Here is a 26,971-nt window from a genome sequence, read left to right on the forward strand (position 1 = left end):
ATTGGTCTGGGACCCCAAGTGCCTGTGTGTGCGCCCATTGGTCTGGGATCCCAAGTGCCTGTGTGTGCGTCCATTGGTCTGGGATCCCAAGTGTCTGTGTGTGCGTCCATTGGTCTGGGACCCCAAGTGCCTGTGTGTGCGCCCATTGGTCTGGGATCCCAAGTGTCTGTGTGTGCGTCCATTGGTCTGGGATCCCAAGTGTCTGTGTGTGCGTCCATTGGTCTGGGACCCCAAGTGCCTGTGTGTGCGTCCATTGGTCTGGGATCCCAAGTGTCTGTGTGTGCGTCCATTGGTCTGGGACCCCAAGTGCCTGTGTGTGCGCCCATTGGTCTGGGACCCCAAGTGTCTGTGTGTGCGCCCATTGGTCTGGGATCCCAAGTGTCTGTGTGTGCGTCTATTGGTCTGGGACCCCAAGTGCCTGTGTGTGCGTCCATTGGTCTGGGATCCCAAGTGTCTGTGTGTGTGCGTCCATTGGTCTGGGATCCCAAGTGCCTGTGTGTGCGCCCATTGGTCTGGGACCCCAAGTGCCTGTGTGTGCGTCCATTTGTCTGGGACCCCAAGTGCCTGTGTGTGCGCCCATTGGTCTGGGACCCCAAGTGCCTGTGTGTGCGCCCATTGGTCTGGGACCCCAAGTGTCTGTGTGTGCGCCCATTGGTCTGGGATCCCAAGTGCCTGTGTGTGCGCCCATTGGTCTGGGATCCCAAGTGTCTGTGTGTGTGCGTCCATTGGTCTGGGATCCCCAAGTGTCTGTGTGTGCGTCCATTGGTCTGGGATCCCCAAGTGTCTGTGTGTGCGTCCATTGGTCTGGGACCCCAAGTGTCTGTGTGTGCGTCCATTGGTCTGGGACCCCAAGTGTCTGTGTGTGTGCGTCCATTGGTCTGGGACCCCAAGTGTCTGTGTGTGCGTGCCCATTGGTCTGGGACCCCAAGTGTCTGTGTGTGCGCGCCCATTGGTCTGGGACCCCAAGTGTCTGTGTGTGCGCGCCCATTGGTCTGGGACCCCAAGCACACTTTACATTACATTGTTTTATTCAGCATAAATAATGTAGAAACTATAACTTTAAAAATAATTAATTAATTTCCCTGTATCATGTTACTTAATATACAGATTGCTGTGAGTGGTGAACTAAAGGACTGGGTGTCTTGTATGGAAGCCAGTGCAATCACCATTTCTTTTTCCCCCTTGTAGAGACTTCTTTGGCAGCACGGAGCAGCAATAGAACCACTATAGGCTGACAATCCGGATGTTCCTGCACGATTTGGGGGCCAGCAATATGATCCTTATATATCCCTGAAGAAAGCAGGAGGTCGAGAGTTACTGTGTCAGTGCTGCCCACACTTTCATATGGGATTTGATCCATTCCAATTTCAGAGGGGTATAACGATCAGACAAGCGTGACTTTTATTTTATTTATCTTTGTAAGTTTTGCCTGCAATCGTCAGACTGTGCTGGGACTTATACTGTATGTTACAAGCAACTAATGCATAACCAGAATATCTAACGCAGAAATCTCCAGTGGAACAAATTGTCAGAAAGTGGGGTGTCTGTTACCTGGCGTCCCACTGTGGCAGGATTCTGACGAAGTTACTATTCATGAGCAAGCTTGTGGTCTTACTTGATAATTAAGAGAGCTGCTGTCTTTCACTTGAGGAGTTGGGTCCAGTATACACCATCAACGCAATAAGTTAAGAGATTTTGCATGTTACTGTTATTTATAATGCCCGTTCTCTTTTCCATTTGCTGTCCGTAAGGACTCCCTCTGACCAGATAGAGCATAGGTGTGTGATTTGTATGGGGAATCAGCTGCTTACCCCAGATGCAGTGTTCAGAATAATGAGCTTAACTCTACTTCTTAAAGGCTTGTACACATGGGCATTAATATCAGGCATTCACTGCACGTTTTTAAAGCCTGGTACTTTCTCATTGATAGTCCAAAAATAATATAATCATATGGACCTGTACACCTAGCCGATTTCTAACAAGCGTTATTTGCTGTGCATCTTGTCAGTTCCAACATTGCCATTAGCACTTGGTACAAAGTACACTATGCTGCAGGGAGGCTTTGAGAACATGCTTTGAGTGCACTGTTAAAATGTAGACAAAACCTTTATTGTCCTCATTTTAACAGGTTTTTATTATTATAACTGCCTATATTGCATATGAGGCATCAAATGACACACTGGTCATGAAACAATCATTGGTTTATTTATTATTGTCATTCTGGGTGTGGTTCTATTTGAATTAATTAAATCCATGTAATATTCCAAATAGCAAAACAGTGTTTTATTAATACAGAGGTTTGATAGGAAACAGCAGGGAGGTGTACCTGGAGAATGTGGATATACTGCTCTTCCATAGCCTCCTTTTTATGGCAAGCTGACTGTGATCGGACGCAGCCCACGAGAATATATGCAACATTCCAGATTGCACTGGCCTATAGAAGTTATAAACTAATTGCACATTGTACAACTACTTTTGTTTTCTTGGTCTGGCACGCCAGTGTATTGAGTAACCTATACTGTTCACACTATAAGAGATCTTGGCAGAACTAATCTCCCACAATCCTTAGTTAGGTGCATACCACAGATTAGCTGGCAGCATTGGTCGTGTAGTTCTGCAAGAGTTGCAGTGTTGAAAGTTACCAATGTGAATGGAATGGAGACATTTATTGCATCAAATCTGATGTTCTACACATTCAGAAGATATGTATGTCTTACCTACTTAAAGCTGATTTACTTATTTGATACTGTTGATGAAACTGTACTAGAAATTGAATATTTAAGGTTCTAAAAACATAGTATGGCTTTAAATGGAAAATATGTAGTCTGCATTATTTCTGGAATATGAAAATGGTTGTTCTGTGATATGTTTTGCAAATCCTTTGTGCATTTGAATGTTTTTTTGTTTTTTTAAACAAACCATGATATAAACTAGCATCCTAGAGTTTGTACTGGTGTATGAAGAACAGATTTGTGGGTTGTGTATGACCGTGAGTTACATTACAGGAGAACAGGGGTTCCTCACCTATTGTGTACAAAGACCTAATAACTATTCATGTCTTCATTATCTTCCTTTGAAACGTCTTATATACAAAATTGTAGCCAACAATAAGACAATTTAAAAAGTGGTTTATTATTCATTACAGAATGAAACTGTAGGTTGTAGAGCTGAATAATGGCCATAGTTTAGGTACCAGCTAAGAAAGGTTAAGAATATGTGATATAACATTGTTTCAGAAGTGTGAAATCTGAATTCCAACGCCTAATTGTAGAGAATTTCAAGTAGTATAAAATACCATCACAGGCTTCTTCCTACAGAAATGTGTACAGCTCCTTCACAAAGCAATAAGTACCTATAAACCATCTCTATATCCATCATCTAGTACAGGGGTGGCCAACCATTTGGAGCCTAAGAGACAAAAAATACAGATAGATACGGCAAAGAGCCAACTTTACCTTTTATATATGTGTGCATTACATATACACAGTATAAACATGGGCATACATAACGCACATACATTGAAATTATAACATCATTTACAATATCTCGCTAAATGAAAAATAAGATATCCAACATTGTCAAAATGTTCATAATAATAATCAACTCAGCTCTTACCTTGCTGCTGTGTCCAGCGGAGGAGGGTTCAAAGGGTACTTACAGTCTCTCCACAGCAGCTCACGCTGCTTCTATATCCACAATCACTGTGGAGGGAATCACTGTGTTGAAGTGGGGATAAAAAAAAATACATAAATAGCCAACATGCCCCTCAGACCTCTTCTCATTCCCACCAGACCTCATCACGTGCCCCTTACATACACATTAAACCTCTCCACATGCCATGAGATCTACCCACATACCCCACACATGCCTCTCGGCCTCCCCACACATGCCCCATACACGCCACTCAGCCTCCCCACGTGCCCCATACACGCCACTCAGCCTCCCCACGTGCCCCATACACGCCACTCAGCCTCCCCACGTGCCCCATACACGCCACTCAGCCTCCCCACGTGCCCCATACACGCCACTCAGCCTCCCCACGTGCCCCATACACGCCACTCAGCCTCCCCACGTGCCCCATACACGCCACTCAGCCTCCCCACGTGCCCCATACACGCCACTCAGCCTCCCCACGTGCCCCATACACGCCACTCAGCCTCCCCACGTGCCCCATACACGCCACTCAGCCTCCCCACGTGCCCCATACACGCCACTCAGCCTCCCCACGTGCCCCATACACGCCACTCAGCCTCCCCACGTGCCCCATACACGCCACTCAGCTTCCCCACGTGCCCCATACACGCCACTCAGCCTCCCCACGTGCCCCATACACGCCACTCAGCCTCCCCACGTGCCCCATACACGCCACTCAGCCTCCCCACGTGCCCCATACACGCCACTCAGCCTCCCCACGTGCCCCATACACGCCACTCAGCCTCCCCACGTGCCCCATACACGCCACTCAGCCTCCCCACGTGCCCCATACACGCCACTCAGCCTCCCCACGTGCCCCATACACGCCACTCAGCCTCCCCACGTGCCCCATACACGCCACTCAGCCTCCCCACGTGCCCCATACACGCCACTCAGCTTCCCCACGTGCCCCATACACGCCACTCAGCCTCCCCACGTGCCCCATACACGCCACTCAGCCTCCCCACGTGCCCCATACACGCCACTCAGCCTCCCCACGTGCCCCATACACGCCACTCAGCCTCCCCACGTGCCCCATACACGCCACTCAGCCTCCCCACGTGCCCCATACACGCCACTCAGCTTCCCCACGTGCCCCATACACGCCACTCAGCCTCCCCACGTGCCCCTTACCTGTCACACAGACGCTGGACCCACACAGTGGAAGGAGGGAGAGCAGACCACACACTCTCCTTCTCAACTGATTGGATAGCAGTGATAACATGTCCTCTGCGTTATGCAGAGGAGGTCACCTGCGCGGCTGCTATCAGTCAGCCGAGCTATCAGATCTGTGGCTGTCGGCACCCGGAGCACTGCTGATAGCCATAGAGTATCACAGGGACAGGAGTCTCAATTTTAAAGATCTAGTGACATGATTCATTCCCAAATATTGTTTTGTTTCATTATATGTACAAATTGTAGCCATTGCATGATGTAACTTGGTGATTATTCATGGGAATGTTTAATGTGTAGGATTTGCATTCGTTTTTATAAAACTATGTCTTTATTAAAGGCAAAAATAGGATCCATGCATTTTTGCGTTTGTTAGAAGACAATACCAATGATTTATACAATAGTAATAAGACAATATTTCTATGTCTACAAACACACAGCCCACTGAGGTACACACTGCATTACTCTACTTATTGCCTGTTTACTGGGCTCTTTACAGTTCTCTGCTAGTTTTGTTTATTCTTTTATTTTATTTTAGGTTAGTTTATTGTATGTCAGACTATAGTTTCTTGTGTGGGTCATCTAAAAGTGATACAGTAATGCCATGTTTTCAGAGTTGTACATGTAATTCCACATTATTTAGTTTTAGAGTATTGATTTGCATATCTGATATTTGACACCTTTATATTGGTAGAGTTTCATCTCATTGACATGAGGCCAATGCCATTACTGAGGATGTACAGAAGAAATCGTGTAGGTATGTCTGTAGCCTTATTAGGACACAACCTTCTCACACCCTGCTGGTGCCATGTACTATACTGTATGGCAGAATGTTTCTAGACACACTTACTAGTGATTTGCACTATCTAGTACTAGGATTCATATGCTGTGGTTTGAGTCCCCCATGATCCTTTTTTGCAATAAACAAATTATTAATTTTAGTTTAAAATTATTTTTATGATTCGCTAATATAGTAACATCCATATTTTAATATAATTACATTTACAAAAGTAAAATAAATAAAAGGAAATATGTTGCTAGAGCAAGGTAAGAAGGTTGATGTGTACCAAAGAGAAGACCCCCAACAACAAACCAGTTCCTTTTACACCATACAGGTTTCTGTTTGCTTCAGTGAATATTGCAGGAGGAGGTATTTAGTAGGAAGTAAATTATACTGAAAAAATAAACGTTTTTAGATACAATTATTTTCCATTGCACTGAGAAACATTGGAATGAAACTTCCAGTTTGTACCAGGCATAAGTAAGTGTGAACAGATGCTGAATGTTCTGGTAAATGCCTCATCAAATGTGTGTTCAGAATAGAGCAGGTGCATTCACAGAAACCCAACACAACTCGCTAATTATTTATTATTTACCCATTTTCATGTACTGTCTTCAGACATGCATGTACTGCATCAGAGAGAAGACCTTAAATCAGTAATGGGCAACGGGCAGCCCTCCGAGCCTTCACCTGCGGCCCCCTACTCCTTCCTGCTTTATTGCTTGATTTGTTTGTTATAGCTTGTAGCACTTGTATAAAATATCTGCTGATATGTTATTACATACAGGTATCTTCATTTGATTAAATGTTACTGACTACTGAGGTTGCAGATAGTGTGTGGCTCTTTTGAAGGTTAGGCAGCCTCCCAAGTGGCTCCTGATGTTTATTCGGTTGCCTACCACAGCTGGTTTTTGACATTTGCCTCCTGAAAGACGGAAACAAAAGACAGCAACAAACTCCTGTTCCATACAGACTTTTATTAATGCATTTCAATTTGTGTTATGCTTTTTAGTTTCTCTACACAGCAGGCTAATATGTCATATTGTGACCAATGTCAGGGATCGTGTTGTTAAATACAGTTGGATGGAACTATTTCAGTGGGTACACACATGCTTATTTTGATTGCCTGCAGCTTGAATGAAACATACCTCAGATCTAATATAACCACGTGTGTATCTGCTCTAGAACTGCTGCCGTATTTCTATTTTACGTTTAAATTAAGAAATTGTTACTAAATTTATATAGGAATAGGCGTAAGCAGGTATAACTATGTCCTGAAATGTCCATATATGTCATGAATGTGCCGTAGTCCATGGGGAAGTCCCCAATTGCACTAGCATCTGTCTCAGGAAAGTTTCTATCTGCAAAATAATGCAAATCCAGCATTTCTTTATATCTTGTCAGCACTTCTAATTGTAGAGTCTAGAGATGCCAGATAGGCATATAATATAGGTTAATTTAAATATATACAATCCAGTAATAATCCCAAAGTGTATTCCAACCCCCTGACCCAACAGCCTACCACCCCCTTGCTGTAGAAGAGCTGGGCTATACATAACGTGAATTTATCATTTTATAATGTAATCTATACTTGCCTACTCTCCCGGATCCTAAAAAAAATGCCGACATTTCACGTCATTGAATATCGGGGGTGGGGCTTAATCGTGTCATTAAGCCCCGCCCCCGCTGTTCATTGCAACAATCAAAGTAGGCTTTGGTGTTTGCAATGAGACTAACCTAACAATATGAGTGATATAATATGCTTATCAGGTTTACTTCATCTGGCAAGGGGCAGAGTTTTATGGATTGGTCAAAGTTATTGTCTCATGGTTGTAAATATTTAGCATCTGTTTATCAAACAGATGATACAAGCTGAAGAGTAGGGTGTTCATGTGTGTGATACAAGCCTGATATAACTTTGTGCAAAGGTTTATATAGGTGAGAACATGGAAATGTTATGAAGCCAGGGATAGTTTTGAAAATTACAAAGTAGAGTAGTCGCGAAGCTACTTATTTAGGAACAGGAATTTGTTGTTACACTACTACCATGCTGGAAAGACCTAAATCTGACACCTTTACAGGAACTAGCTAGATGTATGACCTTTGTTCAAATAAAGGCGCGTATGACGCAACAACCCTCCTGCACCAGTTTGATAGGAGTCTCATGTCACTATTCTGTACTGATGGGGACCCTGCTCCTTTCACTATCAACTCTGTCTGTAGCTTCCTGCTTTCCTCCACTCCCCTCCTCACATCACGCCACTGGCCCTGGCACATGCAGCCCTGTCTTCACTAACATAATCATACAAGTGGACAGATCACCACCTCCCACTCGCATAAGCACATTGATCTGAAATAATCTGTGTTGCTGTGAACATTTTGATCTGATTGGGTACAGATTGTGAGGACATTCTGGAAAAGCAGGAGATAAGGATAATGATCTCTGACCCTAACTCCATAGCAGTGGCGGAATTACCACAGGGGTATGGGGGTGGGACTGCTATGGGGTCCGTAGGTACAAGGACCTCAGCAATGCACCACCCAGGTTCCACACCCCATTCCATAATACAGATAAATGTTTGATTTCATAAGCCTGAGTTTAAGTTCCATATTCAAACTGGAAGTATGCCCTGATATTTTGAATTTATTTTTTAACAATATGACCCAATAGAACAATAAGCATACGTTTAGGTTGTTTCTATCCTGTGTAATTGTTTCAGGTGTCCTGTATAAAACCCCTTGGAAATGACAGTAACTGGAACTCACAGCCTTCTACAACGCCTTATTTAATACTACAGAACTTTGCAGACAACCACATCTCCATTAGGTAAAATATACATATTTATGGAACTGAGTGTAGCTACTTGGCTTATTGTAAAAGTATGACGAATTGGGACACCTGTATCAGGAGAACGGCGTTTAGACAACACGGTTCCATTGTGCAGAATCTGCAGTGGGCGCCTCTGGTATATATGTATATAACAGAACATCCACAGAAAGCTAGTACAGGTCTCCGGCAGAGCAGAGGTCATTCTTTTCATACCCGCAGCAGTCTGATAAGGTTTCAAATAATAACCCCCACCCACCCTTATTGTAAATCTCCCTATAAGAGGCAGCTATTCATACATGTAATCCGCTGAAAATGGGTATTTATAAAGGTTGGTTAACATAGAACAACTTAGATCTTAAAGTGAGTTGTATTGTACTGCATACAGAAATAGCAAAGAAAACTACAATTATGCTTTATGTAGATGAATGCTTACTGCTAATCTGTTTACTAAAGGTATCACAGCAACATGGGAAGGAGGACAGTCTGCTGTAGCATGCATAGCTGCTAATGTCATAATTATTTAAGACCGTGAATAGGAATGTCAGGCAACAATATACAAAATGAGCCATGCTGCAGGTGGATGAGCTCCATTTTATTTCAGAAAATCCGGCGTACACAGAACGGGGCTTCTTCCTTTCAGCAAAACACAATATTATACTCTCTATGAACAGGATATGCAGATCTATCAATATAAGACACGACAGCCATATTTTTCATTTATGTTTATTATAGTTAACAGCCGATAGAGACTTGCTCTGCCTGCTATAATGTTTGTACAGTAGGTATGGGACCACTCCGCCAAGATTACAGAAACGTACTGGTAACTTGAGCCATATGTGAGTGTGCTCGTTCATGTGACTGCGGTAGATAAATCTCGTTGTAACATACGAATGCTGTGAATTAATAAAGATGCTTTGATTGTACAGTGCTAAATAAAATGTTATGCTATATAAATAAATGGTAACAAATACTTAAATCTGCTGTGGCCATTGCGGAGTTCTACTCACTCTATAGTTATTTCAGATTAGCATGCCTGCTGTACAACATGTACATTACAGTATACAATCCGTCTCTCCAGATATTGCTAAATTAAACATTTAGGAATTGATCACAGATATGCACATGGAAAATAGGTACAAAACGTATGAAAAAGAACATGCGCTTTAATGATGTGTTATTGCGCTTTTTTATGTCTTATGCTTTTACCATTATATTGTAATGTAGTGAGAAATGGCTTGTGCTCCGTTCTAAAAAGCAATATTGGAAGCTGCACTAATGACTCTTGCTTGTCCTATTTATAATGTGCTTTTCCTGCATTTATGAATGTGTAAAGAGGTGTGAGCGAGCCATTAGGTAGTCTTTGCTGGAGAGAACCAAGTTGAGAACTACACATTTTTTCATTCCATTCATAATATGATCTGCTAATTGATATGGCCTGTTATGTTGCTTTATGGTAGTAGGACAATAAGCGTAAATAAAAGCTGTTTTCAGCCAATCTACTTTAGTGCTGGAGATTGCATCCAGTGTATCGGGGCTCTTACCTATTCTCTACAACAGAACTTGGCAGGCAGTTTATTTTAGTTACAACAATGATGACGTTATACATTTCACTACAATTGGGGCACTAAAGCCATAAAGCCAGTTACCCACTGGTGCTAAAATCATACTAGAGTTTAAAATGTATGAGGATGGAACCTATTGGTTCTGGTGACCCCATAACCGTCTATGGTTGTGAGCAGCTGTGTCCATATATGCTGCTTGCTGGATTTCCTCACATCCACAGCAAACACAGAGCTTGCTCTATTTACTACACATCACAAAGCAAATCATCTTGGTACAAATTTCAGAAAGAATGTTTAACCTCACTGAGAAACAGTGACGTCACTGAGGCACAACGTTACTGGCTCCTAGTGAATTGACCACCTGCATTCTCATGAATATTGTGTGTAAACAATTGGTACATTTTAAAATAGTGTTAGGGTTGTTTACACTTCTTGTACTGTGACATCGGAGCAATGCTGTTAGATGTACAGGGTTCTTATTAATATATCCGGGTTATTTGTTTAACAATTTTTCCTGCTTTCTAGTTGTGCATATTTCCATATTAAACCTACATTGTCAATCCCCAAATATTGGTGAGAAATGAATATTGGTTGTGGCAGCTCTATACTGTACAAAAATACTGACCACTACACAGAACCTTATTATTCTTAGTAGAATATCATGGTAAATCAGATGTTTGTTTTTATACACCTGTCTGCAAAATGGTTAGTGACCAAGTAGTAAGATGCTTTCATGTTCTGATGAAAATCTGTAAGATGTCCCAAGCAGACCTGCTGTGTATTTTATTGAGAAATCAAAATCCCATAAGCACTCCTTGTTAAATGATCCCTGTGAACTCTAGGTCTTTTTAATGGTTATTTTACATTCCATGTTTGCTGCTGATATTGAAAACTAAAAATACAGTTTAGAAAAGTATTTACTATTTTTAATGTACAACTTTTGAGAAGCATGAACAAGTTTTGTTGATTTTTGATATTTATCTGTTTAGAGATTTAGAGATCAAATTTACAAAGCTCAAATGTTCAGCGTACAAATAAAGAAATAACCTTCTTTGCCTATCAAATACTCATTTTGTTGTCTGTTCTTTAATCTGTATTTTCATTTCCAATGTACAAAAACAAAAAGTATATCAGTTCAAAGTGGTAACATGTACACAATTCAACACACGTTGCATGTAAAAAGTGTATTAAAACAATAAAACTGGAAATTGGTGTTGAACAACAAAGTTTATAATAAAGAGATATAATGAAAATCTTGTAAAATGGGTGTGTAGGGGGATTGGAGTAGGGGTGGAGATATTGGGAAGATATAGAGCTCACTGGTGGTAGAAGCTGCAGCGTGATTGTGGGTACAAACAGGTACGCCTCTATACATTTATAGGAAAAGGTCTGGTAAGTAGCTCTATTAGATAAAACAAGTTTCTAGATCCAGATATATTTGTGAGAGTTGTTGGGATAAGCCATAATCTCTTGCATTGCTGCCATGTGCCAGATTTTGGTGTTAGAGGCAGGGGTGGTGTCTCAGTGCTCCTGTTTCCTATGACTTTCCACTTAACATTTAGCTGCATTTATAATTTGGATAACCAGTTTATCTGCATCTTTGTCAATTCCTTCTATTGGCTGCCCAACCAGAAGGACCAAGGATCCTTTGGGATGAGGCACTTAATAAGCATATGTCCTACCATAAAGCTGAAATCTTGGGCAGTTCCACTGGACATGGAAAAGGAGCCAGTGTTACCAGTCTCCCCGACACATTGGGAGGCTGATCTAAAAACTCTATGGAACATAGGAGGGTCGGGTACCACTTATAGTAGGTCTAATATGAATTTCTTATTGGAGTGTCAGGAGCCGCGGCTGCCTCGCGCACCGCCGCGACTCACTTCCTGGTTCTAGTGAACTTCCCGGCCGTCTCCATGATGACCGGGGCGTCGCTTCCGGTTCTCGGGCCCGACCGTTGCCAAGGTAACGGCCGGACGCCCAGTGTGACAAGCGGTGCGCCCCAGCAAGTGAGCCAGCCGGGCACATGCGCTAGGATAGCCTGCGGGCTAATTAATGTCAGGGGCATGGGTTGTGATGTATTGCAGGGCTAAGCCCTGATTGGCCAAAGTCTGTATATAAGGCAGGGAGGGCTTAGCCTCCCTGCCGGTTATAGCGTCCAGTTTGCCTGTTAGCTTAACTTGCTCCTGCCTTGTATTGGTGAAAACCTGTTGGACTGATTACCTGTGTATGACCCCTTGCCCGGATTTGGACCCTGCCTGTGTATCTTGTGACCCTGACCTCCTTGCCTGTATCTGGACCTAGCTATCGTGCCTGTGACCCTTGACCCCGGATTGTGTATTCGTTTCCCTGTCTGCTGCCGGCCCTCGACCCTTGCCTGGACTTACTCCGCTTTCCTGGGTTCTCCCTAGTCGGTACACACTTCACGACCCTCTGCTGGTCTGCGGCCAAGTCTGTCCCCACCACTAGGGGCTCCAGTGAACACCTGACTGGCAGAGCAGACTCCGGGTTGTGCTGTACCGGCTAGAGGGGTTCCTAACATTATAACCGGCCACAATACAGACGTTCCGGAGACGAAGTTAGGATGGAAGAAAGCGGAACCCAATCGTCTCCTTTGCAAGCCCTGGCGGGTCATGTTGAGACCTTGTACCAGATGATCCGGGAACTGTCCCAGTGTTTGTCCGCCCAAGAGAAGGACCCCCGGACTACACTAGCCATTTCCGGTTCCACCAATGAACCCAAGTTGAACTTGCCGGACCGGTTCTCCGGAGACAGAGCCCTGTTCCGGAACTTTAAGGAAAGCTGCAAGCTCTATTTTCGGCTGAAACCTCTATCTTCTGGTTCAGAACAGCAGAGAGTTGGAATTGTCATCTCCCTCCTGCAGGGTGACCTCCAGTCCTGGGCCTTCACCCTACCACAGTCGAGTCCTATCGTGCAATCATTGGAAGCCTTCTTCAACACGTTAGGTCTCCTCTACGATGATCCAGATCGGGTTGCCTCTGCTGAGGCTGATCTACGGGCCTTAAAACAAGGCCAGCGTCTGCCAGAAGACTACTGCGCTGAATTCCGCAGAAGGTCGCCTGACAGTGAGTGGAATGACCCAGCATTGCGTTGCCAATTTCGCCTAGGACTGTCACAGGAGATAAAGGATTCACTTGTCCAGTATCCATCCCCCTCCTCATTGGAGAGTCTTATGCAGCTCGCTATTAAAAGTGACAAAAGACTCAAGGAGAGGAGGACTGAGAAAGTCAACTTCTTTTTCATCTACATTTACTCCGACTTCCACGGATGTTGAGAAGCCTACGCAGTCAGGGGTGTATCGCCTCCCTCCTGAGGAAAGAGACAAGAGACGGTCGCAAGGTCTATGTCTTTATTGTGGCAATAAAGGCCACTTCTCCTGCTCTTGTCCATATAAACCTGAAAAAGGAGCATGTCTGGGAAAGGTCCACTTAGGTTTCCAAATTGTTTCCCGAAAGAATTCTGTCCTTATGCCTGCACAAATCGCTTTCGGTGCCAGTTCCGTGGCCCTGTCGGCCTTCATTGATAGTGGAGCTGCAGGCAACTTCCTTGACATCGGGGTTGCCCATTCTGCTGGGATTCCTATGGTGAAGCTTCGTTCTGCAGTTACAGTTTGTGGGCTAGATGGGAGTCCATTGCCTAGAGGTAAAATTGTTTGTGAGACATGCTTTGCCAAGCGGGCAATAGGGATATCTACTTTAGGAATAGTCTCCCAGTGAACCACCTCTTCCTCCTGTATGGATACAGGGAGGAGAATCTCCTAGGAATAGAAAACCTTCTTTCAGGCTGTTTCCATGCCCCTTCAGCAATAACCCTAAGCTCAGCAGAAGGGGGAAAATGGCTGGCCTTTCTCTTATCCTTCTTAAAGAGACTTCTGTCTCTGGGGGTAAGATCCTCCGGCTCTGGGAGGTCCAACGCCTGTCTGACCGCTAAAACCAAATCATTAACAAATTGGCTTTTGGGATTGTCTTCCTGTTCCAATAGGTGTAATTGGTCAGGATCCGAATAAATTTCCCCCTCTTCCTCATAGCCTTCTTCAGAGTCTGATAGCACCATAAGGGGATTTACTGATCTAGGTCTCTTTCTTTTAGCAGGCGGGGTATTAAGAGGAATCAAGCAACTGGTTAAGCTTGTTCAAACCCTTTAAAAAAGCTGTAGACCATGCCGGTTCTGTAAGAACAGGGGCCGGGTCAGGCTGTAATGAGGAAGGTCCTGGCAAACCCGATCCACTCGAACCTGAGGAAGCTGGGAGGTCTGACTGTGGGTTAGCATTATTAGCCACCGAAAAATGCTACAGTAGTTAGCAACTGATTTGACTGAAAAACCATCTGAGCTAAGGAGGAAACCGACTGTGTCAGGGAGGTCACCCAGGCCGGTTCCTCCGTCGGTGGGGCTGAAACCTGCTGGGTATGCGCAGTGGGAACCCCTGCTTCGCATGCAGAGCGCCAAAGGGTCCTTTTGCCCACAAGGTAATTTTACATGACATTTTGAACATGTGAAATATTTTGCCATAGGGCCCTTTCCCTTATCTGACATATTAATAAAGGAAAGCACACCAAACACACAGATTAAATAGTTCATTAACTGTAGTGGAGAGATAGAGAGAGAGTAATGCAGGGAGAGAACAGAGTGAATAACAAGTAATCAACTAATCTTGTTAATAAAAGTTGTACTTGTAAAATTTTTAAACACAATATATATGTATATGTATGTATAGGCAAGTAGGGAGACTATAATGTAAACCCTTACTAGCCCAGTTGTGCACGACAAAACAGATACTTAGCCCAAGGCCACAAAGGGGAGAAGTCCAACAGCAGTATCCTGTGCTTGCTCCCTCAGGTCTGTCCACTCTTCCCGGGCTTCTCTTGGCGCCAGAAGGCTGGGAAAGACCAACTCTCTCTCTCTCTGAAGGGAGGGGGGAACTATATGCTTTAGCTCCCCCCCTTCTGTAATGCTGTCCCTGCAGCATTTCTTCTTTGTAAAAAATAGAAAAAACGGATAGCTTGTGGCAGATTAATGGAGACCTCTAAGATAGAGGTCTCCGCAGCGAGATACCTGAAGCCCCCCCCCCCTATGTATGAGGGGGGAATCTTGGTATAGCCCCCTTCCTCCTCCACTGTCGACGGAGCCCGGTGATTAAAAAAAAAAAAATGGCCACCGACATCCTGAATATCCGATAACCGGCGCTCTATGCCTGTCATGGCAGCGCCGGTTAACGGGGAGGCTGGAGGAGTGACCGGTCCGTGAGACTGCTTGTTCACTCCTTAATCTGGCATCCATTCTTCCATGTCCCTGTCAGTGAGAGCCGCTGGCTCTCATCTGACAGGGGAATGCCTGCGCTGCTCAGCTGTGAGTGTGTTCTCTATAGTAGAACACACTCCAGCGCTGCCACCTAAAAAGAAATGAAATACACAAAGAATAGAAATAAAAGTTATTAAAATAACACTAGCACTAAATAACACTGCCCAACTCCTGGGCACCTAAAAAAAAACTGAACAGGATGAGGCAGGGGGATTGTAGAGGGGAGGGGTCTGTCAGCAGTACTAAAGTTTAACTAGTTAGGTGCCAACTCCCAAGCTCCCCTCCACAACCCCATGGTAAGCAGTGTCCCCCAGACCGGATGAAAGAGAAATAGACTATTTTTTCTATAGTGTATGTCCTTTGCTTTACTACAGTTATTCAGTAACACAAACACATGGATATATCATTCCACCCAGGTAACCTTATTCATCTTTAATAAATATAAAGTGGATCCACCACTAATACCGCGAAGACATGTTGTGTTCTGTACCAATATAGTTATGATAATGCAGGAACAGGACATGTTTAACATGACAAAAGGTGACAGTGGAGGCTGCACTTCCAATCTACAGGCTGCATTAAACTGAGTGGGTGACTGGTACATTTTACTTACTTCTTGCAGCTTGAAGTAGACGACGCAAAAATTGTCCTTTGTGTGGAAAGGCTGCTAGGGGTGTGTCGCTTCACATTGTAACCTGGCTGCAGACTACTTGGAGTAGATGTTTTTCTGCATTTTTGCAGCCAAAAGAAAGCATGGCGGAGCTTCTATGACTGAATAACCATTATGTCAGAAGTGTCCTGTGAGGGAGCCCTGCTCTGCCAGAGAGTGTGTCCCCATTACAATGAGAGTAATGGATATAGGAAAAACAGAAATGCAGACGTTTGGTACTGGATGAGTGGCCCGGTGCAGAATGGGGGATGAACATTCAGATTCATTCATGTTATTTACCTCTTCAAATTCACATCAGACATTTCTGGTTTACCGACCGATTTCTGTTCGGTTTCAGTGTATCTTACATGCTTTGACGATTTAAACATGCCCATATGATATCCCTCTATGTATTTAAAGAAATTATATATATATATTTTTATTTATTATTAATATTTAAATGTTCATAAGCCTCTGAGCATTTTTACAACACACAGACTGCCTCATTTTCCTCAGTAGTGGACATGATGTAAGGGGACAAAAAAAACCTTTAAAAAACAATAATCAAGGGCATTTATAAAGCGAATAAAACCTCCATCTGCTCATACCTTCACAGCCTAGTAAGTGGAGTGTTGTGCAATACCTCATAGAGCAAGAGGGTACAATATGATTCATCTCAGTTGATGCTACTACTCTATACATTGCTCTAATTCTGGTCTCCTTTTGTGGTCAACTTAAAAATAACACTTCATTTGCAGCAAGCAGCTCAAATTTTATGTTCCACTATATATAAGCAATACGCGTATCCACCAGTGCATTGCCTGTGCCCTGCAAAACAAAGTATGTGTGCGTGTGTGTATATGTACATATGTATACACATATATATATATATATATATATATATATATATATATATATATATATATATATATATTCTGTAAAAATTCCCATTGTTATTGTATGTAATTATGTCAGCCAACATTATCCAGCCTTGAACTACAACTTCTAGCATTCTCTGAAAGCAGCAGCAAGCAGATGATGCTGGTAGTTGTAATTCAACAGAAACATGCGAGAGGCATAAGGTTAGTTTTTTGTTTGATTTAAAAAACCTTTACAGTGACAATTATAAATGATAGGATTCTTCACATCCACTCTCCTTACTACATGACCAAAAAGGGATACCTACATACCCAGTAGTACCCAAATAATACAAATGTCTCGACCGTGACTGGGAATAAGATCTGCACTGTTCATCTTTGGTTTCAATGATACTTTGCAATTACATGCTTAGCTAATGGTTTTCAACATTATTGCTAATCTTATGATCTTTGTAATATATATATATATATATATATATATATATATATATATATATATATTTATATATAAATCAATGTACACCAGAATTTATAGGAGGTTACCTTATAACAACGTGCAAGTATGAAGTGACCCAAGTAATAACCAATCAGTGAATTAGTTGTGACCAATCTTGTGCTAGACAGACAATGAGAGCAAATGTTTGCTAAGGCAGCAACCACTGTCTGTAAGTAAACCCAGAGATTTGTATAACTGTAATAATTGTACAATAATAATAATAATAAAATAATAATACACTGAGTACTAGAACTGCCAGTATCTCCCATACAGAATTGCATTCAGCACACTGAAGGTAGGTACTAGGTTTATTAAAAGATGAGTCCCACAAGCAGGAAGGTGGAGTTAACGTGCAAATCTTTAGTTAGAAATACAGTACTTTGGAATCACACACAAATGCTAAAACATCAGCGTCTTTACAAAGACAACACATGAAATACAATGCGTCACACAAAGCCTGCTCATCCCCGGAGGTGGTGCGGCGAGCACAGATACGAATGACACATTCTCACAGATGGACGACAGCAGCATCGGAAACTGCTTTCTCTGTGCGTGTTGACACCTAAAACTAAGCTGCAATAAGAGTAAATCCTTAATAAACTGTGCTACCATTATAGTCTCATACTCTTACTCAGCGTAGGGCTTCTGCCAATGGCTTATATATACTAAATGCACCATTCCACCGCTGAGGACGTTTTACCTTGCAAGGTGCAAGGCTAAATACCCTCTGTGCTTTTGGGTAGTGTTGTTCACGAGTACATGTTCTATGTGAAAAAGCCATGTACTAACCTAAACCTTCCCTAACACCTCTGAGACACTGTGTTCTCATACTAAAACTCTTAAACAAAAGTTAAAAACAGTTACTGCTATTTGACCAAAATGTTATAATAAAACCGTATTACTATAGGTAAATGAAATACAATCGGTGAGGCTGGCCCACCGGTGCTTCCTAGAGATGTATTTGTTCTTAAAGAACAAAAGAAAACTGTAGTACATATGCTAGCTATATTTAATTGTGTTTTAGTGAATTACAAGTATGTTGTTCATTATTGAATCACAATTAACCTACGCCCAGCAGCCGATGAAAGTGACTTTTTCTATGTTACCTATAAAAGAAAATTGTTGAGATGGGGATAGCCACTGCTCCACTATATCTTACAATATGGAAGCAAAGCCAATGATTTGAAAATGACCTCAGCACTTGCTTATTGCCATAAGGCCTCTGACCTAGTTAGGAGGCCAGTTCTAGTTTAGAATAAATACCAGGTTATACTAATGAGCGGTTAACTGCAGAGAGTTGGTGTAGAACAACACAATCAGGATTTTTCCCAAACACAGGACTATGCTCTGATGGGAAAGCTATCACAACTGGTGGACAAAGCACTAATCCTGAGCCAACCAAACTACCAGCGGAGGACAGTGAGCACATGCATCTCCTAGGATCTATTCCCTGGGTATATTGGGTGGAGGGATCTTCACGGCTGACGGTTCCACCCCCCAGATTTCAGTGGCATATTCACTAATTGTCCTGTCGCTAGAGAACTTGCCAGAGCAGGCAATGTTCTTGATAACTTTCTTGGTCCATTCCCTGAGGTTCTGCAAAAGAAATATCGATACATACGTCACATCGTATACAGAATATGGTCTGATATTTTCCATTGAACGATTGTGAAATGATTAGCTAAATCTTTCTACCTTACCATGTATAATTGGTCCACTTTGCCTTGGCATTTAATATATGCTTCATAGTCTGCAAACACCTTAAACCTTTAAAAGGAAAATAGATTTAGGTGAATACACAGTGAGGAAAATAAGACACCGTATAAAGTAATATGTTTAATCTAAAGTAACATCATTCACCCTATCAGATTTCATTTTAGCTTAACTGTAAAAGACACTAAAACAGTGATGGGCAACAGGCGACCCCTGGGCTTCAGGTGAACCTCTGATATGCGTCTATTGCTTTGATTAAATGTAGTATGTGTTAGGCTAGCGGTAGTTATCATAAACATACAGAACTGTAGGAGCAGAGGTTTTCACCTTTAGCAGCCGCCTTTTCCATAGAGACTAGTTATGCTCACAGGTCTTAATCTCAATGTAGTGCAACTTTATGAGTAACTCCGCCGCACAGCGTAGGAGATGAGGACAGGAGGTACGGGTGGTCAGGAATAGGCCGAAGTCCACGGACTGAAGCAGACAGCGTAGTGAGGTACAGGCAAAGGTCAGGGCCGGCAGTAAACAGGGGTATCCGGGCCACAGGCAAAGGTCAGGGCCATGAGCAAACAATCAAATCCAGGAAAACAAGCCAAAGGGTCATACACGGTAATCAATCCAGAAATCAGAGTAACAGACAGGAGCAGGTTAGCTAATCAAGAACTGAGACGCTATAACCGGCAGGGAGGTTAAGCCCTCCCTGCCTTAAATACCAAGACTACAGAGGTGCTGGGACATAATAAGCAGCCACCTGAGACTGTCCATAGATATTAAATTAATCAGCCCCTGTGCCCGGCCGACGCCCGGCTTTCTCTAATGCTGAGACGCAGGAATGTCAGCGAGAGCATCCCGGCCGCTGCCATGGTGACGGCCGGGACCTAGGAACCGGAAGTGACGTTACGGCTGTTGCTATGACAGCCGGGACGCAAACAGGGATAACAGTATGCGGCCCATCTGAAGGTTAGAATGTTACCCACGCCACCCATGAAGTGTATCAGGCTGCCCATCACTGCCACAGAATATTCACATAATGAGTTATGATAGAAGTCCTGGCCTTGGGTGTGTATGTGTGTTTATTGCTGTTTTATCCTTATACACACATAGTAAGATTGAGTAAGATAAATGATGCAATAAAAAGGCAAATAACACACGTGAGTACTGCACCAGACTAAAATGTGTTGGCATTTTTTTGGAGGAATAAACCAGCAGAATAAAATATACATCTTGCTCCTGGAGTAGGCGTTACGTCCATCATCCCTTACCTGTCGTGGTTCATCAGCATATTGACAATATCCTTGAACAGATCTGGTTCTCTGGGAGAAAAGCTTCCATCTCTGATCTGATCAATCACTTCGCGCAGCTCTGGGATCTTATCATAGTATTCTTTAGCGTTGTACCTACAAAGGAGAAGATACAAGCATTATTTACATAGACACGGCAATATCAGGATGAGTTGAATGTATAGACCTCATAATACGGTCACTGAGCATGTTGGTCACTCTCTTTCAATAAACTGAAAGGGAGTGACGAAAATTCAATGGAAATTAGAGATGTTTGAGCTTCAGTGCTCATACATAAAGGGAAAATAAGGGAAAATATAAACTATACATTTGTAAGGCTAATAATACCTTAAACAAGCAGTTAACTTAACTGAATCTCTCTGTGCACACAGATACAAGACATTGTAGAAGCTACCATGTTTAGGCCATTTTGTCTGAAATAAAACTTGATAGACTACTATTACTGTCTATGCACTACATAGACAGTAACAGCAACAGCACCAATAGTCTTTGTCAATATAAATGATACATTATCTTACACACAACTTAATGCGTAATCTTGGAACACTGTTACATTTGATTACAAGTAAATCAGTATCATTTTAATAAAAGGTATTATACTAGACAAGCTGTATGAACATTTTTGGACAGGTTAGACAAGATACATTGCACACAACCTTTAAGAAATATTCATTGAAATCTTTGCAATGAGATCTCAAACACATCTCAGCAATACCAGCCTTAAAGTGCACCCCTGCCTACACAGAGTGACAGAGAAGCCATTTTGTGGCTTTAAACAATACCCAAAAAATCTTTTCAATTCACAAAGAGAAGTGTTTGTGCCCTAGTGATTGTACCGCTTCCAGCCTTCTAATAGATATTGGTTCAGGCCACACAATAGCTCCTCCATGACAGGTGCGGAGATACACACCCCTTCTTGTCCAGAGCTTCCACATCCTCCACTCTCATGCCAAAGATAAACAGGTTTTCCTCGCCTGCCTCCTCTGCCATTTCCACATTAGCACCATCCATTGTACCAATGGTAAGAGCTCCATTCAGCATAAACTTCATGTTCCCAGTACCAGAAGCCTCAGTGCCTGCTGTGGAGATCTGCTGAGATAGGTCAGCAGCAGGAATCACTACAAAACACAAGAGGAAACAATAGTAAGCAACCAACAGGGCAAATACAGGTCAAACAGTCTGTGCAGGAGATTGTGGTCACTGAGTGGGGGGAGCACCAGCAAGTCATGGGTCTAACTGTTGTAACTGTTGTACATGTTGTAACACAATATAGTGCTGGAGCCTTTATGTCAGAATAGCAATGGAGAGGACTAAACCAGGCCTAGGCAGCCTGATAAGGTACAAGTCCCATCACGCCCTGGGATTTGTCATTCCACAGCACTTGGCAAAATGTTGCATACATGTCTGAGAGATTTCATCTTTCCCTAGTAAGTCACACACACATATATATATATATATATATATGACTCCTGACCAAACCAACTCCAAGTCTGTGATGTCATACTAGGGAAAGATGAAATCTCTCAGCCTTGTATGCAACATTATCAACACGCACACATGCACGTACGCGCACAAACCACACATACACATTTATTATTGAATTGAGGTGTTTCAATTAGACCCCTTTCCAGAGATCTATAAAATCAAGCACCTAGCCATGCAGTCTCCATTTGCAAATATTTGTGATACAAAATGGGTCATTCTGAGCTCAGTGACGTCTAACATGGTAATGTGATAGGATGCCATCTTTGCCATAAGATGGTTTGTGACATTTCATCCCTGCTGGATATTTGACTGTCAACTGTAAATGATATTATTAGAAAGTGGAAGCATTTAGGAACAACAGCAACTCAGCCATGAAGCGGAAGACCACGTAAAATCACAGTGTGGGGTCAATGACTGCTAAGGTGCATGGTGTGTAGAATTTACCAACGCTCTGCTGATTCAGAAGCCAAAGAGTTCCAAGCTTCCACTGGCATTAATGTAAGCACAAAAACTATGCGGCAGGAGCTTAATGGAATGGGTTTCCATGGCTGAGTAGCTGCATTAAAGTTTCACATCACCAACACCAATGCCAAGTGTCGGATGGAGTGGTGTAAAGCTGGACTGTGGAGCAGTGGAAACGTGTTCTGTGGAGTGACGAATCACGCTTCTCTGTTTGGTAGTCAGATGGGTGAGTCTGGATTTGGCGGATGCCGGGAGAACGTTACCTGCCTGACTGCATTTTGTCAACTGTGAAGTTTGGTGGAGGAGGGATAATGGTGTGGGGCTGTTTTCAGGGTTTGGGTTAGGCCCCTTCAGGGCCGTAACTAGGGCTGTGCGACAGGGGCGACCGACCAGGGCGCAACGCTGAGGGGGGGCGCAATTTAGGAATATTTTAGGTTAAAATTTAGGGCTAGGGGGGCGGCATTTGTCTTTCTCGCCCCAGGCTCTAGAATTCCAACTTACGGCTCTGGGCCCCTTATCTCCAGTGAAGGGCAATCTTAATGCTTCAGCATACCAAGTCATTTTATACAATGCTAGGCTTCCAACTTTGTGGCAACAGTTTGGGGAAGGCCCTTTTCTATTCCAACATGACTGTGCCCCAGTGCACAAAGCAAGGACTACAAAGACATGGTTTGATGAGCTCGGTGTGAAAGAACTTGACTGACCCGCACAGATCCCTGACCTCAACCCCACCGAACACCTTTGGGATGAACTGGAACGGAGATTGCGAGCCAGGCCTTCTCGTTCAACATCAGTGCCTGACCTCATAAATGCTCTACAGAATGAATGGGCACAAATTCCCACAGAAATACTCCTTTCTTGTGGAAAGCCTTCCAAGAAGAGTGGAAGCTGTTATCGCTGCAAAAGGGAGACCAACTTCATATTAAAGTATATGTATTTGAATACAATGTTGTCATTACAGTCCCTGTTGGTGTAATGGTGAAGTGTCCAAATACTTTTGTCCATATAGAGTATATATATCTATCGAGACAGAGAGAGGTCTTTCTAAAAAAAAAAAGGACAGTCTTTATCTATAGAGATATATCATAGGTTGTGATAGCCCATTAATTTGAGCAGCCTGAAGAAACAAAAGAACACAGGACAACCTACCTTTCTCTGCCATAGACACACGATAGTTCTCTAAGTATATAACCTTCAGTCTATCCCCGACCATTGGATCATTGTTCACAATATTTGCAACAGATGTAATCAATTTGATTATCATTTTTGCCATATGATACCCAGGAGCTGCCTGCAAAGCAATAGACAACAGTTAAATCACATTATTAGATTAACACGACCATTATTTTAAACAGAAATGTGTTCTATGATGGTTTCACTAATTTTATTTCTTCATATAAACCACATAATATTTTCACCCAGCAATGTATATTGATTACTGAACAGAAAAGAATAGTTGCATACTGTTTGCCTCCCCCCCTCTCGCCCATCCTCCCCCCTCCACTCTCCCCCCCCTACCAACTCCTTCTCTCCTTCCGCCCTACCTCGGGAGAGGAAGTCCACTCTCTCATTTCTTCTTCCCCCCCTTCTACCTGCCCCCAGGACCCTATCCCTTCTCACCTTCTTCGCTCCCTGTCCGCCGGCACCTGCTCCCACCTCGCTCACCTCTTTAACCTGTCCCTCTCCACCGGCATCTTCCCCTCCGCCTTTAAACATGCTCTCGTCTCACCCATTCTCAAGAAACCCAACCTTGACCCCACCTCACTCTCTAATTACAGCCCCATTTCCCTTCTCCCCTTTGCCTCCAAAATACTCAAGAGACTTGTCTGCAACCGTCTCTCCACCTACCTCTCTGAACACTCCCTTCTTGACCCTCTCCAATCAGGCTTCCGCCCCCTCCATTCCACTGAAACTGCCCTGGCTCAAGTTACGAATGATCTCCTCTCGGCTAAAGCCATGGGCCACTACTCCCTCCTGATTCTCCTCGACCTCTTAGCGGCCTTTGACATCGTTGACCACCCCCTCCTGCTTCACACCCTCCAGTCCATTGGCCTCTCCGGTACTGTCCTCTCCTGGTTCAACTCTTACCTTGCTGACCGTTCCTTCTCAGTTTCCACCTCTGAGTCTCTCTCCCCCTCTTCCACCCTTCCAGTCGGGGTCCCTCAGGGCTCTGTCCTTGGACCCTTACTATTCTCACTATACACCTCTTCTCTGGGTGCACTCATCAGCTCCTTCGGCCTCAAGTACCACCTTTATGCTGATGACACCCAACTCTACCATTCTTCTCCTGATCTCTCTCCCTCCCTTCTCTCCAGGGTATCCGCATGCCTCTCTGCCATCTCCTCCTGGATGTCCTCTAGATTTCTTAAACTCAATCTTGCTAAAACTGAACTCATTGTCTTTCCTCCCTCTCATACCTCCTTTCCCTCTGACCTCTCTATCACTGTTGACAACTCCTCTATCTCCCCTGTTCCCCAACACCGCTGCCTAGGTGTCATCCTCGACTCCTCTCTCTCCTTTGCCCCTCACATTCATTCTCTCGCCAAATCCTGCCGTTTCCAGCTTCGCAACATTGCCCGCATTCGGCCCTTCCTCTCCCAGGATGCCACCAAATCTCTCGTCCACTCTCTGATTATCTCCCGCTTGGACTACTGCAACCTTCTTCTTATTGGCCTCCCCCTCTCTCATCTCGCTCCCCTTAGATCTGTACTTAACGCCGCTGCTAGGCTTATTTTCCTCTCTCGCCGTTCCACCTCTGTCTCCCCACTCTACCAAGCCCTTCACTGGCTCCCCTTCCCCTACAGAATCCTTTTCAAGCTCCTCACTCTCACTTACAAGGCCCTCACCAACTCCACTGCTCCCTACATCTCTAACCTTATCTCTATTCACACTCCCTCCCGCCCTCTGCGATCGTCCAACGATCGTCGCCTCTTTTCCCCCCTGATTACCTCCTCTCACGCACGTATTCAAGACTTCTCCCGCGCCGCTCCCCTCCATTGGAACAAGCTCCCCCGCTCCATCAGAACTTCCCCTAATCTGTCCTCTTTCAAACGAACATTAAAAACCCACCTTTTCCTAAAAGCCTTCCAGTCTCATGCCTAAATTCCCACTGGTCGGCCTCCTCTCTTTCTCATCCCTTCTTCCCCTTCCGTCTCCGTCTCATCCATGTGCCTGTCTGTCTTCCCCTCCCTTTAGATTGTACGCTCCTTTGAGCAGGGCTCTCCTACCTCCTGTTTCCATCACTTTTAACTGCGCTCTCCAGCTACTCAGTTCACCTCCTCTCCAACCCTCTGCCCTCTGTCTCCTCTCGCTTCTCTCCGCTCCCCTCAGTGACTCTTTACCTGTCATCCGTGCCCACCCTCTTGGGCCATAGTTACCTGCCTGTACTCACTTTTCCCCTCCCTCTCTTTCTTGCTGTGACTGAGCCCCCAGAGTTATAGTGCTTACTGTTACTTGTACTGTGCTGTTTCACCTTGTACTGTGCCATTGTTTGTCCTTGTACGGTGCTAAGGATACTTTGTGGCGCCCTATAAATAAAAATTAATAATAAATAATAATAATAATACTGTACCTTTCCGCCAATCATAACTGTTCTTGGCACAAATATTTTGGACGGATCTTTCTTTATCCCTAGAAAATTGGCAGTGTGTTAAAAAATAATATTATACGTTATAAAAAACATTATAATAAAACACACACACTTGTGATAAAAAAACAAAGACATATGGCATTCTGAAATATACATTGGCCAATGTGACATTGTTATTTTGACTATGAAATTATTATCAGCAATAATTCAATCTCTGAAGAGCAGTACATTTATTTTTACACCACTAGAAAGTGGGAACTATGAGAACCTGGTATTTATTGTTACATCAAAGCTTAGAAGTGAGGTATACACAGGGTGGAGGCCTCCATTTTGTAGGGTGGAGGCCTCCATTTTGTGGGCTGAAGCAGTATGTAGCCTGTCAGTTGCTAGGAACCAGCGACATATATGAGGCACTGCCTGACTTTTACCATGAGGTACCGGTTCCTAGTGAATTGATAGGCAGCATTCTCAGCAATGTAAATGTAGGTCACAAAATGGATGAGATAGGTCCGTTGTGCCAGTGCCACTTTTATGTGACAGCTGAGAACAGATCCAGTGGCTCAGTTCACCACGAGTTCCCTGGTAGACCGTAATCCCCCTATGGCCATAAAGGGTTACTCTGGATAACCTGTGGCTCTACAGGAGTTTGTGAAACTACAAGCCCCATCATGCTTTGCCAGCAGATAGCCAGCCGATAGCTGGCAAGGTATGCTGGGACTTGTAGTTTCACAACACCTGCAGAGCCACAGGTTGGCCAGGCCTGCGCTAGCTGATCGTAGGATACTTACGGTTGTACAGGGTAATGATGTGTAAACAATTTAGGATTTGCCTTTTATATTCATGGATTCTTTTGACTTGTAAGTCAAACAAGGAAGAAGGGTTAATTTTAACTTTGTATTCATTCTCCAAGTAAGCAGCAAACTTCAGTTTGTTCTCCTGACATGGAAAAAAACAGAAAAGGTATTAGAGGACAAGCAAGCTGTGCACTGCGTCCGGTGCTGGTTCCCACAATCCCTTATGACTGTAACTTGTATTAGTATCTG

The 26,971-nt window shown here is 43.7% G+C and overlaps 2 protein-coding genes across 7 annotated transcripts in view; one reads left to right on the forward strand and one right to left on the reverse strand.

Annotated features, from left to right (window-relative positions):
• The window catches only part of ABHD12 (abhydrolase domain containing 12, lysophospholipase), a 95,769-nt gene extending 92,905 nt beyond the window's left edge, over positions 1–2,864 (forward strand). For all 5 annotated transcript variants that reach the window (XM_075203784.1, XM_075203786.1, XM_075203785.1 and 2 more), the window contains one exon: positions 1,189–2,864. In XM_075203784.1, the coding sequence (XP_075059885.1) occupies positions 1,189–1,219 (31 nt within the window). In that variant the 3' untranslated portion in view covers positions 1,220–2,864. The remainder of the gene's footprint in view (positions 1–1,188) is intronic.
• A 14,854-nt stretch (positions 2,865–17,718) lies between these two features.
• PYGB (glycogen phosphorylase B) overlaps positions 17,719–26,971 on the reverse strand; it is a 64,724-nt gene continuing 55,471 nt past the window's right edge. For both annotated transcript variants that reach the window (XM_075203774.1, XM_075203773.1), the window contains exons 14-20: positions 26,717–26,864; positions 25,911–25,969; positions 23,489–23,630; positions 21,303–21,510; positions 20,354–20,488; positions 19,079–19,145; positions 17,719–18,974 (exon numbers count right to left, since the gene is read on the reverse strand). In XM_075203774.1, the coding sequence (XP_075059875.1) occupies positions 18,822–18,974; positions 19,079–19,145; positions 20,354–20,488; positions 21,303–21,510; positions 23,489–23,630; positions 25,911–25,969; positions 26,717–26,864 (912 nt within the window). In that variant the 3' untranslated portion in view covers positions 17,719–18,821. The remainder of the gene's footprint in view (positions 18,975–19,078; positions 19,146–20,353; positions 20,489–21,302; positions 21,511–23,488; positions 23,631–25,910; positions 25,970–26,716; positions 26,865–26,971) is intronic.

The sequence above is a fragment of the Mixophyes fleayi genome, chromosome 3, assembly GCF_038048845.1.
Source record: "Mixophyes fleayi isolate aMixFle1 chromosome 3, aMixFle1.hap1, whole genome shotgun sequence".
Classification (NCBI taxonomy): domain Eukaryota; kingdom Metazoa; phylum Chordata; class Amphibia; order Anura; family Limnodynastidae; genus Mixophyes; species Mixophyes fleayi.